Consider the following 20,744-nt stretch of genomic DNA (forward strand, 5'->3'; position numbering starts at 1 on the left):
ACAACTGTTGAACAAATTGGGTGCCTGTAACTCCAGCCCTGCCCTTTCTGCTATACCAATTACAAATACTCTTTCTAGTTGTTTTAAGATACAAAATACATTTCAGCATACACTCAGAATAATGATTTATGAGTTAATGGCCATGCACTACGTAGAATGTAGTCATTAGCTTGTAAAGATTACAGGCTCAGAATGTCAGACTTTGGTCCGACTGCCATTACAACAGAGACCATCACAAATTATTATTAATACAGAAATGATTATTAATACAAATATACACACTGAAAAAAATGGTGTAGAAACAATTTTCAGTCCAAATTACTAAGTAAATTTAACAATTATATATCAATTAATACACTTGTGCACTTGTATGTCATTATGATAAAAGTGTCTCTCAACTGCATATTTCCCTTTAAGATACTAAAACCAACTTCACCTGACCTTACCTATGACTCATGGCTCTCTGTTGTGTGCCAAAACAAAGTCAAAGGTATGTCAACCGCACAAACTCCTGAGAGTCATTTTACAGAGAAAAAAAAGCACAGGCATTTAGTGTCTCATAACACTAAGGGCTCATGCATGCTGTGCACACAGAGTGAACACTGCTTTGTCCTGCCAGCGACGGAGGCTGACAGCCCCCAGCACTGGGTCTGGAGTTGTACTTGGCTGAGAAAGTGCCCCCTGTCTGAGGCTTTCAATGGTGGAAGTAAGTTTCTGGCCCAGACTCACCACAGCTATCCAATGCCACTTGACTACACACACAGAAACACAAGTCATGTGAGGTAATAAAAGGCAACAAAAAGGTGGAAAAAAGACATAAGCATTTTAGTGCTTTTGAAAGAAGTCTATTATGCTCACCAAGGCTATTTACTTGATCAAAATTACAGGAAAAACCTATTTTAAAATAACAGTTTATTCCTGTGAAGACAAAGCTGAATTTTCAGCAACCATTACTCCATCTTCAGTGTCAAGCGATCCTTCAAAAATCCTTCAAATATGCTGATTGTGTTCTAGAAATATATTTTTTTATTATAATATTTTTTTATATATATTATTATGCCTACTCGAACCCAGTCTAAATCATTTCCACTGATGATCTGCGTACACATCATTCTTTATGATGCTCCAGGCATCATCATAACCAGACAAAACCTTTCCAACCCGCCGTGTGCCCTGTGAGACTGGAAAACTTGGACCATATTAAACTGTCCCTCTCCAAAGATGTCTGAGTCAATTTCCTCAGACTTTGCTATTCAAAAGGGGTGAATCAGACTTTGAAAAATAATTTTGAGTCCGAGTTAAACCTCAAGGCTTGATCCAGCCTGAAACCTAAGCATGCCCACAATTCATCCGGTTTTATAATTTAATCCCATGATTATGGTCTTGTAATATAATAATATCCCCCATCTGCTGCTTAATTCATAACGATAAGCTATAAGAGAAGGCTTTGGTTTCTATCAAGCTCCTCCAAGCTGCTTTTGAACCCAAGCACATTGCTGCAGCTCTGGATAAGTGGCCTCAGCCGTAGATGCACAACCAAGCCAGTGATTCACAATTATTCACTACAGACAAAAAAAGGCCTCGAATTGGGTCCATGTGGGCTGTATGGCTTTGCACTGGCATCTGAAGCTGACCCACAGACAAAGGAATCGGCCTCATGGAATGATTAATGCTTCTGGGTTGTAGAAGATACGGCCACAGACGGGGTTACAGCAGGGTAATTGGGGGGTTGTGAGAATGAGTGCTGACGCAAAGGAAGGCCTGTAGGCAAGGAAAGAATATGTCTATCTGGTTAGTGCAGAGATGAGGATGAAATATGAATTGTCCACGTCAACAGGCAATCTGAAAAAGCAGAGTTACAGAGTCTAGTCCCGTCTGTGTTGACAATCAAAACATAAATCTTAAAACTGCATAGTATCACGCACAGCACAACAGAAACAAACGTAATGAAATTTTTCTATTTATAGGCTATATCTTATATTGGTTATATAACATTTAACTTACTTTAACACACATAGACTTCCACATTAAATTATTATGAACTTTATGGCCAGATTTAATGCATATAATTATGAATAAAATGAAAATAATAATAATTCACTGTTGCTGCTGTATGCTTTTGATTTGAATCGTTCATTTGGGAATCAGACTACACTGGCGTTTTGATTCAATAAATGGAACCCTGTCATAAGAATACTCTGGTCTGTTGTATGTTGTTTTTATGTGAAGTCCGCATGGACAACTCAACAGAAAGACGTTTCTTGTCGTTATTTCGCAATACCCAGTGTTTTTAAAATATCCTGTTTTCTTATTAACAGAGGCTACAAACTCACATCCACAAACGGGTAAAATTAACTTTTGTTTGCTATGGCCCAGAAAATTCAAGCAGTGAAGGAAACACTAATGCGATTATTCTCTGATATGTTGGCTATTTGACATTGTTCGATAACAACTCCATGCTTCGAGATGCTTACTCCATGCTTACTCACAGAAACGTTCGCTATTTGTTTTGGTCTTGCCGACGCCATTAATGTAATGAAACATCATTCGAAGTGTCACATTTAATGTGTCGATCATGTGGTTTATATGGGAATGTAGTTCATTCAGTTTAGGATGAGATTTTTCCTCTCATCTACAGCAAATTCTCCTTAGTCCTTGTAATAGCTAGTTGTGAGTTGTTAATGATGCTAATAGCATATGCAGATTCAAGTCAGACGACCCATAAGACGCTTGTGTAAACACCCACCCTCCCTCTATGCCCCCCCCCCCCCCCTCCCCCACTGAGACCCTCCATATGGTCTCTGTCCCAGGAAAACGTCCACACAATAATGAACAATGATCAAGACATTATGGAACTATGGGAGTGAATTAATGGCTAATTGTGTTGTGTATGTCTCATAGGTTTTCTTGAAACGATTTGGCAGCAGCATAACCCCTCTTTGTGATGATCACACACACACACACACACACACACACACACACACACACACACACACACACGTATGTTGACTGAGGCTCATAGTGTACAGATGCTATCACAATTTTTGTGCCTTAATTTAAAACAAATGAATCATCGATAGCTACATTTTCAGTGTACTCATTAACAACTGTCTGACGCATGTGACCCTCAGATGTGTATTATGCAATACTGTAGACATGATTGTTCTTCAGCCCTAGAGCATTAGAGAAACAGCACTGATGCTCACGTCACCAGTACTGTAACAAGTCATTTTAAGTCATTGCACCCCAGTGACCCACATTCAAACAATAAGTTATCACTATAACCATTTAATTCATTATTATAAAGCACACTATGATTATTAAATAAGGTAACTTATTAAATATTAGGTAACTTATTTAAATATTATTAAATATTTTTGTAACTGTATAACTAACTATACCATATTACTAGCTCTAAAATAAATAAAAAATTTCAGCCAGTCATTTTTATATACTATATTAGCATTATATCAACACGTTTTTTTTTTTTATATAAAGCACAGATAAAGTAACTAGGGCAGCTTAGTAAGCAAGGTAAGCATTTTCTGTCTACCAACAGTGGCAATAAAAATGCTCTGCTGTTTGTAGTGGTGGGCTGATTCAGTCAGCGAAAAGAAATCATTTGTATTCATCAGTCCCTCATCACATGAGTCTGAACTCTCCCACTCAACACACTGCCAGCGTGGGTTCATACAATATCCCAGTGTCCACTGTCCTGCTCTGCTGTCCCCCGACAAGGTCATTCAGTAATGTAGCCTTAGTCTACATTCAGATAGATAGATAGATAGACAGATAGACTACATATGAGTGTGTTTTTCCTCTGTGTTTAGCACTGTTGTGTTTGGCTCTGCAATGCGCAGTTCTGTCATTTAAATCAGTGGAAGAAAAATATCTTTCATAACTTCCCCTCCTACAACCTTATTTTAAAGCACCACCAGAGAGAGAAATGTATGACCCATTTACAGAATCTGCGTCAACACCAGGAGCATGACAGTATCCTGCTGTGATCATAAATGCAACTCGCGATTACATAAATCTATAAACAATGAAAACATGAATCTACACATGAACATGCCTTACCCACAGTCATATTGCCTGGCAGTTAGTTTTAAACGTGCTGACTCAATAGCTGTTCAATTTTCATACCAAAATTGAAATGTAATATTTTATATTGAACAAATATGCTTTCATCCATAAGCATTTCTAAACCACATTTCTAGCTCTAAAACACAGTTAAGAAAACAAAAAGTGGTTAGTTTTTGGTTATTGTTTAAAATTATTATTATTATTCCATCAGTCTATTAATCCATTAATTATTAGTAATATATTATGACTCATTTACAGTATAAGATCAGGAACATTCATTAAGTAATAATTTGATTTAATGACTATGATATTGCAGCATTTCATAAAGATAAAACTTGTTTGACATAAAAAAAAAAAAAAAAAAAAACAGACTGCATAGAATCTGAATTCTCTGGAAAAGCCAGGTTTGATAAACTTAAACCAAACGTTTTACGAATGTTGCAATTTTATCTGAATTTGTTTGCAATACACAAAACATTATAGTGATGCTTCAAGGCTAATTAAAGAAAATCCATCATATTCATTTTCAACATAATATTCTGGTAATACTGTGAAATGCTGTAATTGTGAGTGTTAACCTTCAGCACCTGCACTATGACGATATGATTTAGTCTTTCTCATCACAGCCTAAAAAGTGCACATTATCATTATATGAATGCCCCCCACAACTGGAGAGAATCTCAATTTAAACTGATGAAATGCAGTAACCCAATCTACAGCATTACCACTGTCTCCTTCGTGCATAATTGGCGGCCTTATAGATTTAAAATAAATAATGCACACTATCTATATGCAAACTGTATGATAAGAAAGTTATGCTGATACTTACAGATGAGTGTGTCCAAAGTGCTAAAGCGAAGAAAACACACAAACACACTCACTCATCACACTGCATGCTGTAAAATCCTTTCTGCTGGCCGCTTGTGTGACTGGGCCTGGAGCCAGTCTCTGCTATGTCACTGTTGTCTCTCGCTCTCTCTCGCTCTCTCTAAAAGAACGTTTGCTCTGCTGGTGAGTACTCTCTCTTCTCTATTGCTTTCTGTTCTCCAAGGTCAGATAAAAGACAATCTCCCTCCCCACCATTCACACATTGTGTCATGTGAATGCATTTGTCACCTCCATATTGGAGATGATGAAACCCTCAGCAGCCTTTTAATGAACACACTACGCACACATCTTGCTAACTGTCCTTCAGAGGTAGATTAACCCACACTTTGGGCTAAGACACTTACCAGACAGGATTACAGGAAAGGGTGACAAAGAAGAACAAGAGGACAAAGCATGATGTCTGTCTGATGATACCAACACACACACACACAAACTAAAACATTTTTACTTGGTCATATCTGAAACAATTAAGCAATTTGTGTTAAACTAGCAGAAAATTCCAAGATTTCTACTTCAGAGCACTTATTTTAGCCAAAAAGAAGACGTCTGTGACACACTGTCATGAAGCAAAGCTTAAAGGAAATGGAATATTATGTCAGCCACTTTATATTTAAACTATAATACAAAGTTATTATTACATTTATAAAAAAAAATTACATTTATAATTACTAATACCATTACTGTTTACTTTTTTCTGTGACTTTTTGATGCATCCTACAGTGCAAAATCATGGCAATAAGATATTAATGAATGGATGTCGCCCTCTAGTGACCAAGAGCAGAAAGACATTGAGATACTCGGAAGATTTAATGATAAAAGCAGCATTGATTCTATTGAATCTGACTTAAAAAAAGACTAAATGTAAAACGTATTTAAAATAAAATAAAATATTAAACCAGCACGCAGTAGGTAACTTACCTCATTGTCTTGTTTTCAGAAGTTCTCCGTAGAAGTAGCCACAGTCCTGATGTTTTACCCTTTCAATTTATATATATATATATATATATATATATATATATATATATATATATATATATATATATAGCAAACACAGTAATAATAATAATAATAAAACATAATTAATGGAAACGTTCTGTCATTATTTGCACCCTCGTGTCGTTTTGTGGAACACAAATCTTTTATATACAATATGGTGACGCAAAATCACTATAAAAAGTGTTTCATTCGGATATTTTCAGTCAGTCGGTTGACTTAGTCGGTCAACTATTATGAGTAACGATCTGTTCCTTCCACAAAGCTAGCATATATATGCACAAGAGTCGTTTGGACTACTTTTATGGTAATTTTGTGTAATGTTTGGGCTTGACATCTCAGCATTATCTCAACTCGGCCACACAAACATGCTTCTCCAGACCAGCAGGTGTCAGTGTAGTCCCTGAGCGCGCAGAGCCACACAAACATGCTTCTCCAGACCAGCAAGTGTCAGTGTAGTCCCTGAGCGCGCAGAGCCACACAAACGAAGAAGCTCCACCTTGACAACTTCCTGTAGAGCAGAAACATGTGAGAAAACTGAAACGTGTTTATTGCTGCTGCACTGCTTCCAGACATTCATAGGACAAGATCTTTAATAATGCTATCGCGACTTGTATATAACAGTATCTGCCAGAGTCTGTAATCAAGAGCGCTGTTTTAGAGACGTTTGCTGAAGAAGAACATGCCTGCAGTCACTTTATTTGTCAGGAGATTACCTGCAACAGCCACCAATGAAAACCTCGCTGAGGTTTTCTCTGAAATAGGACCGCTGAAGAATTGCTTTGTTGTCAGGGACAGAGGTGAGTTTATAAATACAACAGTTAGTGGTTTGAGTGTTATTTACTGGAACAAACAATCGTATTTTCTACAAGAGTTAGTGAAGGTATGTGCTTTATTCTTGATCATATTTGTCACATAAAAAGTTGTCAGTAATACCAATTCTGTCTCCCTCTCTCTCTCTCTCTATCACCCTCTATCTCCCTTTATCCCCCCCTCTCTCTCTCTCTCTCTCTCTCTCTCTCTCTCTCTCTCTCTCTATCTCCCTCTATTCAATTCAAATGAGCTTTATTGGCATGACCTGCACAGTATTGCCAAAGCATTGTCCATTACATGAATAAGGAACAAGTTTATATAATACATAGAACAAGAATAGATCTGTAAAATAATTAAGTAAATATGTACATGTATACTTTTTTTTTTTTTTTTTTTACAAACAAGAAAAATATTTAAGACATTGTTAAAAAACTAAAATAAATCAATAATAATAATAAAAAAAACAAAAAAAAAACACCTTTGTACAACATGTAAGAAATGATCTTGCTTCAGTTTTGTCCACTGGCTGATAGTCTTAGTTTGTGGCAGGCGGATACATATCTTGCTGCTGTTGTGATCATTTTGGAATTTTCTCCTAAAATGTGACTTAATTTTTCTGCATTTGGTAATGCCATAAAATTTGGTTTAATTTGTTAGAATTTGGGGAAATATGCAGCTCTAATGTTGTGATAGTAATCACAGTGCAGTAAGAAATGTTCCTCTGTCCAGCTCTTTCTGCGAACACAGTCTCTGTTCTTGTGGCTGCCATCTTTGTCTGTGCCGTCCTCTCTCTATAGCCAGACAGTGATCACTCAGTCTGTACTTCGTTAGTGTCTTTCTTAATTTGTGATCTTTTACACAGATCAGGTATTCTGCTGGTTTGTAGTCTCTGTTCAGGTGTAAATACAGCTCCATCTTCTTTTGTATTTTAGTGGCATCTTTCCAGTAGGCGATGTAGTTTTGTTTTTGTAACTGTCTGATTGTGCTGTGCTGGTTTGGGTGTAGTGTGAGTACCAGCTGTAAAAGTGCGCTCTTCTGCAGGTTCTGCTCCTGCCACTGCAGGGCTTCAGCCTGGCAAGAGCTCGGATCACTGTATTTCAGGTGCTGCTGGAATTTCACAGCTCTCTTTTGAATATTAATTAATAGTGGGTATTGTCCTAATTCAGCTCTGCACGAGTTGTTTGGGGTCGCTCTGTTAACTTTTAAGATGTTTTTACAAATTTGGGTGTGCATAATTTCAATTTCTTCTTTTTCCCATTTAGAGAAATCTTGGGTTTTTAGAGGTCCCCATATCTCACTGCCATATAGTGCAATTGGTTTGATTATTGCTTTTAGGATTTTTAGCCAGGTTTGAATTGGAATTTGATACTGAATTGTATTTTTGATCATATAGAAGACTCTCAGTGCCTTTGCTATGATGTCGAGGAGCTGTTGTAGTCCCTCTTGTTTTTGACAGAATGACTAAATCATCTGCAAAGAGGAGACATTTGATTTCTGATTCAGGTAGGGTTGGGCCGGGGGCAGTCCAATTGTTTAATTCTTTGGCTAATTAATTTATATATATGTTAAACAGAGTGGGGCTCAATGGGCAACCGTGTCTAACTCCTCGTCGTTGAGAGAAAAATTATGTTCGGTTGTTCCCTATTTTTACAGCACATGTATTGTTTTTATACATGGTACTGATTAGATCGAAAGTTTTCCCTCCAATCCAGTTCTCCAGTAGTTTTAGAAAGAATCCTTCATGCCAGATTGAATCAAAAGCTTTCTCAAAGTCAATAAAGCAAGCAAAGATTTTGGTTTTCTATCTCTCTCTCTCTCTCTCTCTCTCTCTCTCTCTCTCTCTCTCAAAATCACACCTAGGTTTCACCTCTAGGCCCTTTTTGACACTTGTCTCTTTAATAACCAAGTACCTGATTACTTGTCAAAAAAGGTGGTCATCGGCAATTTGTGTAAGAATTCGAGTAATAATACAAATAAATAATATTTAATTAAAATGAATATAAATAAATATTTAAGTTGGGTTATACTCTGTTTAGATGAATCTCTGGGACAAGGGTCATGAATATAAAATCCATATTTTATTCTATTTAATAAAAAACATTTGAAAATAGCTGAAAGCATGATATAATATTTTCAAGATTTGTTATATTGTGATTTTAATAGAGAAAGAAATCTCGAATCTCTGAGGCATAAAAGTGTCTGTAGTTAAAGGAAAGCAGAACTATACACTTGAGAAAAGTTGGGGGTCAGTAAGAGTTCAAAATGTTTTTGAAATAACTCACTTATGCTTTGATCAATGTAAAACAGTAGTATTATGAAATATTACAATTTTGAGAACTTTTCCATTTCTGTATATTTAAAAATGTAATTTATTCCCTCTAATGGCAGAAATAAAGTTATCTTAATTTATTAAGTGGTTCTTAATCAGCACCACTACTAATATGCAGATTTGATGCTCAAGAAACATCTTTTTATTATCAATCCTGAAAACAGTTGTGCTGTTTAATATTTTTGTGGAAATCACAATGCATTTTTTTTTCATCCTTTGAATAGAAAGTTCAATGAACAGCATTTATTTGAAATAGAAATCTTTAGTGACATTAGAAATGCCTCTATTTTGATCAATTGTATTAATCCTTGCTAAATAAAAATATGAATGTCTTAAATAAGCCCTAAACTTTAGAACGGTAGTGTACATCAACTCCTCTTTTTCAACCTATCAAACACAAGAATAAAAATGTATCACAAATGTCAAATGAAATGTATAGATCTGAATTACCTGTGTTAGTGGTCTCTTGGTTTAATAGAAATGTGAATGTGTGCTGTTTGCAGAGACTGAAAAATGTCGTGGCTTTGGATATGTTACATTCTCAATGGAAGATGATGCACAGCGGGCCCTAAAAGAAGTCAGAGAGTTTGAAGGCCAGAATATATTTGTAACTGTGGCCAAGAAAAAACCTGATGATAAGAAAAAGAAGAAGAAAGTCAAAACAGAAGGAGGTTAGATGTTTATGCTTATATTTTACTCCTGGATGGTTTTTAACACTCTTTTTGGGTCTGTAATGAATGAGTCTGAACTGTTCATGCAGATTCAGAAGATAAAAAGAAACCAAAGCATGAACCGACAGAAACCAAAAGTCCTGCAAAGAGTACAGGCATAAAGAAGACCCAACTGAAAGCTCGACTGATCATCAGAAATCTCAGTTTTAAGGTAAGTCGACTAAATACTGATGTTGAATAAAGGATGAATGCGTAATGTTGACGTGATATTGTGCTTTATCTGCAGTGTGAAGAAGTTGATTTAAAACAGATCTTCTCTGAGTTTGGAACAGTGAAGGAGGCCAAGATTCCCTTAAAACCAGGTAAATGTTTGACTAACAAGTGCATTTGACTGTTTTTAAGCATTTATTAGGTTCTGTTTACCATTTGTTTTTCATATGGCCATCCACCTTATTTTGTTGTCATCATGTTTGTGCAGATGGAAAGAAGCGAGGTTTTGCATTTGTGCAGTTTAAGAACATGGCAGAAGCTGGAAAAGCTCTGGCTGCGATGAACCTGAAGGAGATCAAAGGTGAGTCTTCTCTTAACACTGAAGACTGCTGAAATTTCAGCTTTCCATCACAGAAATATATTACATTTTAAACTATATTAAAACATTAAACAGATTTTTAAATTGCAATAATTTCAGAATATTGCTGTTATATTGTATACCAAAGAAATGTAGCCTTGAAGAGGCCTCTTTCAAAAACACAAAAAATCTTAATCATTCCAAACTTTTGATTAGGTGTGTAAATTGGCACTTCTAGTTTCACTTTTAATATGATTTTATAAAATGCTATTTAATCCTTTCTCACAGACAGACAGGTGGCTGTGGACTGGGCCATTGCAAAAGACAAGTATCTCACCAACCAGTCAGCTGGAGCAGCTGGTAATGTGTTTTTTCATTTAAACTCCATCAGCATAATTTATTTGTGGATGCAGTTGTAAAAAGCTTTGAAAGTTCATCTACCATCATATCTTGTAGGAACCATCAAAGAAGAGAATGTGAATTCCAAAGGTGCAGGAGCTGATGGGAATGAAAAAGAAACCAAGAAAAAGTAAGTTCAGGCAGTGCAGCAGATCTAAAGTATGTGAAGATGAACTCAGTGACTTTAACATAAGGTCTGTCTTGTGTTAAGGCCCACATCACAGGAAGAAGAGTCAGAAGAAGAAGAGGCATCCGAGGATGAGGATGATGATGAAGCCAATAGTAGTGAAGAGGATGATTCAGAAAATGACTCTGAATCTCAGCAGACAGACAGTGATGACGAAAAAGACGACGATGATGATGATGATGACTCTGACACTGAGGGAAAAAGTAACTATTATTTATTTATAGCAGTGTTATTTTAGCTTGACTGATATACTATATCATGTTGTTTTAGTATAGAGTGAAATTGTAGTTTTCATATATATTCAGAATTAAATTATATTTTTTGTTTCAGAACATGTTATTACCTTAATTTTAAGGTTTTAACCATTTTTTGACATTTGTTAATTTTTTTTTTAATGTCTGTAAATGACTCTTTATAAATCTCCTTCCTCAGCTCCCCCAAAGAAGAAGAGAGACCCTCTTCCTTCAGATGTGAATGAGGGAAAAACCATTTTCATCCGGTGAGAATCATACAAGGAACTTCTCTCGTTGTATTTATAATCAATAACAGATGTTTTTTTAAAAATAGGAATTCATTTTTATTGACATTTTAAATTTGGGTCCTGTCAGAAATCTGGCCTTTGACACAGATGAAGAGGGTTTAGAAGAAGTCTTGTTGCAGTTTGGTGAGCTAAAATACATACGTGTGGTGATGAGCGTAGACACGGGATATTCAAAAGGTAGCTTCAGTCATCAAACCCCGGCCTGTATGGAATCAAAGTTCTTTCTTTAAAGTAATTCTCTCTTTTTCCATGTCTGTCTGTATTTAGGTTGTGCTTTTGCTCAATTCAAAAGTAAAGAAGCGGCAGACAAATGTATAGCTGCTGCTGCTGAAGATGAAAAAGAGGTGAGTTTGTTGTCCTGCAGCTGTTGTAAGAATTATACTGTATTATACCAGTAAACACAGGATTATTGTGCTGATGCATATGTGCATTTTAGTTTGGTGGCATTAGGGTTGATGGCAGGAGATTGAACATTTTGCCTGCCGTAAACCGAGAAGACGCCACCAAATTCAAGGACAAGAAAGTGAAAATTCACACAGGCTCCAGGAACCTTTACCTCGCCAGAGAGGGCTGTGAGTAAAGCCAGTCACAAAAATGCTGCCAGTCAGCTGACCAATAACTGACCTTAAATTGGGGTAGCTAATAGCAGTGAAGCACATATGTGCACCTGATTTAACCGGTTACCTCTTGAACTTTCTCCAGTGATTCGTCCTGGATCCAAGTCTGCAGAGGGAGTTTCAGAAACTGACATGGCCAAGAGGACAAGAGTGAGTATGGAGAGTGTGATTTTGGTCATCCTTTTCATTATTAGCTCTCAAATTTGATTGACCAGTGTTGTTAAAATTTATGTTGGTACTTAACTAATTATTTAATTTTAGTCAATTAATTTTGTCAAGTAATATGTTTTTTTTGTTTAGTAATTTAGTTTTTGTCATTTTTATTTTGTTTCAAACATTTTATGTGGCTTTAATACATTTTATTTACATCTTAATTTTAGACATTTTAGTATTTCATTTTAGTGCCAAGGCAATATATATATATTTTTCCCCCATCTAATGTTTTATTAATCTTTTTTTCAGTTAAAGAAAATTATTCTAAACTTCAATTTTAATAATTAATACACTGAATTTTCTAAATCCAAATCAATACAGTAAATAAAATAAATAAAAGGCACACAAACTTTAAACCGGGCATTAATAAGCACTTTGTATCCGGATGGTGGCTGTATAATCTTTGTTACTTAGAGATCTGTTTGCACTTTCTCACTCAAAATGAGAGATGGCACATACACGCTTATAATTGTCACTTAAACATAAAAAAAAAAAAACATTTCTTCAAGATAGTTTGTCACTTTGGCAGATAAAAAATAAGGTATCTATTTGATCTATTACTCTATATTGCTCTAATTGCTTTATAATGATGCCAGGTGTATAAGGGGACCAAAGTGTATTTCTTCTGCATGTTTTCTGATTAACATTATTTTTGTTTGTGTTGTCAGTTTGAGGAGCTGAAAAGGGCAAAGTTAAAGGACATTAACATTTATGTGTCTAAAACACGGCTGTGTGTTCATAACCTGCCTAAGAATGTGGATCAACAGAAACTTCAGAAGCTCTGCCTCTCTGCTGCTGGTGGTAAAGGGGTCCACATTACTGAGGTAACACACACAAACACACTTAATCTGCAGAAAGTAGTGCTTTTCTTACCCAAGTGCTAGAAAAAAAACAAGTAATAGCCAACCAAAATTCAGTATTCAGTAGTACAGTTCTTTCTAGTAACACTAGAGGGCAGGACTGTTATTTGGGTAGCATCAGGAGGTTTCACTATCATCCAAGAAAATCTTCTTTAAAGGCACAATTGTTGTAGTTCATGGAGCAGCTTTTGCAGGATTCTAACCTACAAACTTTAAGGTGGTGTTTATTTACTTTTTGAGTAATGCCAGACGCAAAATGTCATTATGACCTGAAATTAACCAGTCTGAAATTCTGTCTCTGCCTATCATTCATTTTGCATGTCGGAAAAAAATAAATGTTAAAAACATATATAATATATACAATATATAATGTATTTATTTTTTCTAAGATATATATATATATACAAATAAAATACATTTGTAAAGTCATAACATTAAATGTTGCAAGCACTGCACAATAAATAAATAAATAAATAAAACAAAAAAGATTAAACCTTCCTGCGTATTTTTGTTTTCCCATACAAATATCTAAACATTGTTAAATCACGATATGTTTACCTGAGATGCAAATTGAACATATGAAATCTTGTTTTCTGATAAATTGAACAAAATTAAGTTTATGTTTGAAAGATCTGTCAATGGTGTATGAAAACTTTTTCTTTTGAAAGTAGATTTTTATGAGCACATTGGCAGATATTTCTTTTTGTTTTAATCATAAACTTGAAAAAAAAGTATCATAAAATTTAAGTCAATTTTGACCATTTTCAATTTTGATCAATTTCTCATAAAACAAGACTTAATTGATGTGATTTTCCTTCTCAAGTTCATTTATCTTGATGGAAGAATCTAAAGACATTTGCGATTTTAAAACAAGACAAAAATATTGATGAAGAAAATCACTTTGAAGAGAAGATAAAATCAGCAGAAACCCTGTGTTACCTAAATGACCCAAATCGCCAGTATCACCTTTATCTGTGTAACTTAGCCAGTGCTTTTGTTAGCATAAACTTATGCCGTAACTTTTGCATATACAACAAGAATTCCTGATTGTCTCTTTCTCTGTATATATGTGCCTACAGTGTCGTGTGATGTATGACAAGAAGCCTATTCGGGGTCAGGTGATCGGCAAGTCTCTGGGATATGGCTTTGTGGAGTTTAAAGAGCATGAACATGCTCTACAAACCCTACGTCACCTCAACAACAACCCAGACTTGTTTGGACCCCAAAAGGTAGACCACAACAAATTCTCTGTTGTTCAAATCCCAAAATCAGACCTTATTTGGAAATTAATTCTCACTGTTTGCTGAGAGCACTGTTAGAAAAAAGGGATATTTGATAACCTGTTTGTTGTTCTATCAAGTCGAATTATTTCCTAGAAAGGCTACTGAGGCGACTGTCTTAATTCCTAGAAGTATGTTCAGGGTCATTGCATTAGGGAACGGTATTAAATGATATTAGCTATAGCTTGCTGGTGTGTAAACGCACTTTGAGGGCCTGTTATTAAGGACTTTATTGCCATCTTCACAGCAGTGGCCCTTCAGTGTTTTGCAAAAAAGGACAAAGGAACGCACTAAAGAACGAATCAAACCACATATTTGTCTGCCAATCTTTCCACGATACAATATAAACATGCATTCCTCTGACGCTCAATGGAATGTGTTTTGGTCAGTATTGAATGTAACTTCTCAAAAATAAGATGAATCGTTCTATTCCCAAGCACTTGTGGCCAAGACTCATGGCTGTTTCACTTAATATAAATTAGAAAAAGATTTAGCATTGCGCAACAGCTGAAGATTGAGAAAGACCAGTGGTGAAGTATGTTTGATTTGATGATGTCATGTCCTGTGTTGTTCCCGTCAGAGACCCATAGTTGAGTTCTCTCTGGAGGATGGAAGGAAGCTGAAACTTAAAGCCACCCGTTTGGAAAACAGCAAGGTGAGGCTCAGCTGCATCTTGGTTTCCTATCAGTGTGACGTTTTGAAAATGTCAAAATTAAATAGCTTAAATTAAATTGTCAAATTTGATGTGTTTTCCACAGAAGCAACTCAAAAAGGGCAGTAGCCAAAAAGGAGAGCAACTGCCGCAGCAGCAACATTTGGTGAAGAAAGGACCCTTGAGAAAAGGAAATGCAGCTAATGTTGTTAAACAGGAGAAGGAACAAGGAAGTCAGTACAGCGGCTTTATCACCAAACCAGAGGTGGAGCATGTCGAACTGAAGGACGGCAAAAAACGGTCCAAGGTTCTGCACATGCCTTCACACAGAGGCCCAAAGATCAGGTACAACTCACTGCACAAGTGAAACAGAACCAGCACCATTGATTCAACAATTAAAAAACTATAATGTACAATGACCCTCACACTATTCCTCAGGAAACGTGATAAAGGGAAACAACCCATGGTGCAACCCAAGAAACAGAAGAAAGTGCCCAGCAGGAAAGAGAGAAAGGTGTCTACTTTCATTGAGAAATCCAGCATGAACAGGAAACCGGTAAGCCAAAGAGTTGAAGAGATTATAAATTATATACCTAATAGAAAAAATTATTATTATTAATTAAATTGTTATTATAAATAATTAAAGTGACAGTTTTCTATTTTATATATATATATATATGTATGTATGTGTATATGTATGTATGTGTATGTATATGTATGTATGTGTGTACGTGTATGTGTGTGTGTGTGTGTGTATATGTGTGTATATATATATATATATATATATATATATGGTGGAAATGGGAATTTTCACTGTTCTAGCTCTTTTCTTAAAGCCACTTCACTAACTTGTGAAGCTCAATTATCTTTTGCTGCACATCAGAAATATATTCTTTGGTGTTTCTCATTGTGATGGATGATTAAGGGAATTTGGGCTTTGTTTTCCCTCCTATTTATATTTCTGTGATACGGGAAGCCATGGCTGGATAATTCCATGTTCATAATCACCCTGGAGTGCTCAAAATTGTGAATATGAATATACTTCAGAGATATGTTACTCATAAGAATTTCTAGGGGTGTCAATAATTGTCCAACGTCTATTTGAGGAAAACATTTATTTCATCATAATATTTCCCCCCATTTTAAATTCTTATTATCCAATGAAAGGTTAGATTTTTGTGAATTTTTAAAATAAAATATCAAAAGGATTAACAATGCAGATTAATTTTCATAGCATTCTTTGATCATATTTCCCAACGGTGCCGATATTTTTGGCCATGGCTGTATGTACTTATATTTTTTTTATACATTTCTAAATTCATTAACATTTATTCTTCTGAAAGCAAAGCTGAATTTTAATCACTCTACAGTGTTGCATGACCCTTCAGAAATCATTATAATATGCTGATTTGGTGGTCAGCAAACATTTATCATTGTAATCACTGTTATATACTGTATATAAATATTTTTTTTATTTATTAATGATTTTAAATTTTTTTGCTGTGAACAGTATTAGTTGTATACTTTTTGGTTGTACCACTTGTTTGAACCGCTGTTATCTATCTGTTGTAATTATTATATTTATTCTGTTGCAGAATGGCAAACCTGCAAAGAGAAAGTTCCAGAACAGAGAGGATGTCCGCTTTGACACACTGGTGAACCAGTACAAAAAGAAACTAATGGGAACATCAAATACTAAGACTGCAGTCAAAAAGAGCAAATGGTTCAGCTGAACAAGTGAGACTGAAAGAACATGTAAAAATGTTGAAAACCTCTCAGAGAAGGACTAAATTTAATACTTTTGACTCATGAGTTTTTAAAACGGAAAAAAAATCAGTTTTTCACCATGTGATGTTGTTTGTTTGCCTCAGAACTATTTCCTTTATAGATAACAGAATGCAGAGGTGGTTCCAATGTGTAACGGACTGTTTTGGGGGGATGTTTTGTGAACTACATATGTTTGTCAAGAGAGTTCCATATCCTGCTGTTCTGGCACACAGTTTTTGTAGACAGAATGAATAGTCAACTGTTGTCAATATGGACTTTGCCTACATTAGTTTAGCTGTCATTAACTGCTCTACTAAAACTTTGATAACAGATGAAGTCTGACAAAACTTGTTTTTATTGCTGTATAAAAAAATAAGATACCAACACTCATACCAACAGCAGATTGTTTTTTTATGACTAAAACGTCTACAACAGGGTTGCTTATGGCCAATATAAATAACTTCATATTTGATGCAATATATAAAAAAGGACCTTAGATTTGACCTTACAAAACTATATGATATTCAACAGATGTCAAAATGGTTGTGTGTTTAGCTAATAATCTACAGGCAAGTTATATAGTGAAAGTCTGTTGTTGATAGATTTATCTTTTAAAAAGATTCTAATGCTGCATTTATAATTTTTGGTTCCACTGGGAAACGATGCAATGACCACAAACATACGCAAACTGCGTTGGCATAAACAGAGCCACAATAAATAGCAAAAGTGTCCATATAAATTGGAATTTCTTTTATTGGTAACATTTTATAAAAAAAATGCATCAATACACAAAATACAAAAATAACAACAATAGTCAGGATATTCAAAGTGCATAGATTCATACGGTGTAGGAAAATAGGAGTTTATTATACCATTCCCCGGTCACTGGGGCAGTACCCTTTCAAAAGGTATTATTTACTCCTAAATGGTGCATTTCAGTACCTTAAAGTTACATATTAGTACTGTAATGCTACATATTTGTAGCTTTTGAAATAGGTAACATCTGTGACAGCTTTTGTACCTTTTTTTCTGAGAGTGTACAATGCTGGTGTTGCAGCAAGAAATAAAATGGGAACATGATTCCAGCTTCCCAGCAGAGTCTGACCTCGTTGCTTCTGCTAAACACAGTGACATCATTGAGCACGCTCAGCAAATGCTGATGTCATCCTGCAGACAGCATGAAGAATTACATGGCAATGTGTGCAGGTATCAGATTGCTAGTGTTCACGTAGCAAGGACAGATTGTTTGGCATGCCATGACGCAGCAACAGCATTTTTAGCTTCTTGTTTAATATCAGGGAATAAATTTGTTCATATCAAACTGTGCCAAAATGCTGCTTTGGACTATAAATATACAAGGTTTTAAATAAATAAATAGTATATTTTTAATGCTACAATAATAGCAAATTAGCAGCTTTTCAAATGGTCCAGATTAACTATCAGCTTTTGCATGAACTGTTTCAGTCTGTCTAAAGCCAAGTGCCCAAAAGTAATGTGGTGGGTGGCGGTGTCCTCCAAGAAAGCGTCCAGTGACCTCTCGTTAGCTGGCTCTTTGAGTGTGCAACGCATAGAGTTCATTCTGTCCTTCAGGTAGCCCAGAAGTGTTGACAAATCGTTGTGTACCTGGCTCACATGCCCCTTGGGCAGCCTTTGAAGAACCTTCTGGAAGGTAGTTAGGGTGTCCACGATAGACCCGAGACCTTGGAGGGGTTTATCAGCAGGAACCTCAGGGTAAAGTTCTGGACCGCCAATGACAAGCTTTGGAGATAGTTTCAGCTGTAAGAGAAGACACAAATGAGCATGGATATATGAATCCTCTCATTGAGTTCAACAGAACAGAAGCCTTGCAAACAAGTTCACCGAGTTTTAACCCGTTACCTTCTCATTGTGATCCTTGATTCTGAGGATGATGGTGTCTGCCTGCAGTTTGACCAAGTTTTTCAGGCTATCCTGATGAACGGGAATGCCATGAACCAGACTGAGCATGCCCAAAATGCAGGGGTAGAGAAGAGCTGGAAAATACATGCTTCCTGTGTTGAGTGGTCTTTAACTTTGCAACAGCGCAGCAATACCTGCTGAAATAGAACAATAAGCATCATTTTGAATATCTATTAAAATGTTTTAATATATATGAAAGAAGTCTTGTATGCCCACCAAGGCTGCATTTATTTAATCAAAAATGCAGTAAAAACAGTAATCTTGTGAAATTACATTACAGTTTTAAATAATTGTACAATATATTTTAAAATGTATATTTATTCCTGTGATGGCAAAGCTGAATGAATGGGAATTAAATCATACTAATATGCTTATTTGGTGCTCAAGAAATATCTTATCAACAATTGTACTACTAAATATTTTAAATGGAAACCATTTTTTTCTTTTTTCCCCTAGATTTGATGAATAGAAAATTAAAATAAAGCATTAATAAAGAACTTTTAAAATGCATCCTGTTAATGCATGCTTACTAAATAAAAGTACAATCGTGTGCATAATATACAAAGCGAATGGATTTGGTCCCTAGCTAACTTCTATAGATTGACAGCTTAATTTAGACTAAATCTGCATCCCTAAATACAATTTATTAGCAAAATGCCTATTTTTTCAATATATGCATTCTTCTAAACCGCATTAAGAAATCACTTGTAGTAAAGTACTACTACAAAAGGATATTTTCTATCTAGAAATGGTAAAGTCCTGAAGCGGTGTCTAATCATTGAGCAATCTTGAAATCCTGGCTTGATATTTCTGTTGACCTGGATAGTACATGACACTTAATCTCCGATATCAGATTCTCTCAAATCATACTGCTAATTCAAATTAAAACAGACCGTCCAATAAAATTATACAACATTAAAAAGTGGATTCCTTGCACATGAAAGTTGCCTGTATCCCTCACAATGAGCATGTCAGCGAAGCCCAGGCCACTTCGGTCTTCTAAACGCCTTCTGCTATGTTCAATCTCACTTCCAAATGAACAAAACGACAGCCTCTGTGCCCGAGTTAGGATTTCAATATCTGGTAAATTCCCCAAAGAACATGTTGCCCTTGTATAAACAATGATTGCTTCATTCCAAAAGCACTAATCTTTTTTTTTTAAATTCCCTGTGTGGAATATTAAGCTTAGTTTCTCCATAATGTAAATTATAAAAATAGCAATTTAAAGGCTATAAATGTAAAGTTAGATGATAAAATCCACATCATTAGTGAGAACGCCAGTGTATCAGCTGCAGATAGTGTGAGTGGTGATGAGTGGAGAGAGAGCGAAGGGGACTTACCTTTGCGATCTGAGGACTGTATGATGCCCAGGCTCCATGAGTGGTCAGGCTTATATAGCTGATAGCTGTTGACTCATGTGTGAATCACCTCAGCCTTTCCTTCCCTGATTCTCCCAGTGCAGAACAGCATGAGGGGGGACAACACCCCCGCTGGCACCTCAAGCACAACACAAACCTGCATGCATGTACTACAAATATTTGTCATTGTAATACATACCGATCACATGGTGACAGTGGTGGGATGTGTTACAATTCACTATGGATTTGTAGCTTGTAAAACAATAAGCTTGTCTTACAACAGAATTGTCCCCAAGGGATGCACTTTGAGGAACTCTCCAAACTAATAAAACAATTTCACACCCACTTATTGAGTGGATCCTGATACAAATGCATACTGTGCGTATAGAAATATATTAGTACATGTAGTATTATTAGTTTAAACAGTGCAATAAAGAGAAAATATATTCCCTGCTGAAATGACCAGCATGAATTTCCTGCTGGTCTTTTGCCAGTTAATGGTAGCTGGACAACATTGACAGTCAGGGCCAACCTCTACGCTGTATAGTTTAATATAGCAATGAATGCTGAACAGATGGAGAGGA

General features: G+C 35.8%; 2 protein-coding genes across 2 annotated transcripts; one reads left to right on the forward strand and one right to left on the reverse strand.

Moving 5' to 3' along the window:
- The first annotated feature begins 6,419 nt into the window (after positions 1-6,419).
- Positions 6,420-17,954, forward strand: LOC306888506 (RNA-binding protein 28-like). The gene is made up of 19 exons (XM_079446856.1): positions 6,420-6,767; positions 9,613-9,780; positions 9,870-9,991; positions 10,067-10,142; positions 10,259-10,351; positions 10,637-10,708; positions 10,805-10,877; positions 10,959-11,137; positions 11,367-11,433; positions 11,543-11,652; positions 11,743-11,819; positions 11,912-12,047; positions 12,178-12,242; positions 12,974-13,129; positions 14,245-14,394; positions 15,026-15,100; positions 15,204-15,442; positions 15,536-15,653; positions 16,693-17,954. The coding sequence occupies exons 1-19, from the start codon at positions 6,650-6,652 to the stop codon at positions 16,828-16,830; spliced, it is 2,232 nt and encodes a 743-aa protein (XP_079302982.1). The 5' UTR covers positions 6,420-6,649; the 3' UTR covers positions 16,831-17,954.
- Positions 17,926-19,848, reverse strand: LOC306888507 (leptin-like). Its single transcript, XM_079446857.1, has 3 exons — positions 19,764-19,848; positions 18,743-18,939; positions 17,926-18,640 (listed from the first exon to the last, which is right to left on the reverse strand). Exons 2-3 carry the CDS (start codon positions 18,887-18,889, stop codon positions 18,272-18,274), a joined length of 516 nt encoding a protein of 171 aa, XP_079302983.1. The 5' UTR covers positions 18,890-18,939; positions 19,764-19,848; the 3' UTR covers positions 17,926-18,271.
- Positions 19,849-20,744: the final 896 nt, after the last annotated feature.

Source organism: Barbus barbus (assembly GCF_936440315.1).
Source record: "Barbus barbus genome assembly, chromosome: 22".
In the NCBI taxonomy this organism is placed as follows: domain Eukaryota; kingdom Metazoa; phylum Chordata; class Actinopteri; order Cypriniformes; family Cyprinidae; genus Barbus; species Barbus barbus.

What these genes read in the sequence shown, in the direction of transcription:
- LOC306888507 (XM_079446857.1), bottom strand. Translation starts at nt 18,889, where the DNA reads ATGTATTTTCCAGCTCTTCTCTACCCCTGCATTTTGGGCATGCTCAGT. An exon ending in TCAAGGATCACAATGAGAAG is followed by an intron (nt 18,641 to 18,742) that starts GTAACGGGTTAA and finishes CTTCTCTTACAG; the next exon opens with CTGAAACTATCTCCAAAGCT.
- LOC306888506 (XM_079446856.1), top strand. Translation starts at nt 6,650, where the DNA reads ATGCCTGCAGTCACTTTATTTGTCAGGAGATTACCTGCAACAGCCACC. An exon ending in CCAGTCAGCTGGAGCAGCTG is followed by an intron (nt 10,709 to 10,804) that starts GTAATGTGTTTT and finishes CATATCTTGTAG; the next exon opens with GAACCATCAAAGAAGAGAAT. An exon ending in CTGCTGAAGATGAAAAAGAG is followed by an intron (nt 11,820 to 11,911) that starts GTGAGTTTGTTG and finishes TGTGCATTTTAG; the next exon opens with TTTGGTGGCATTAGGGTTGA.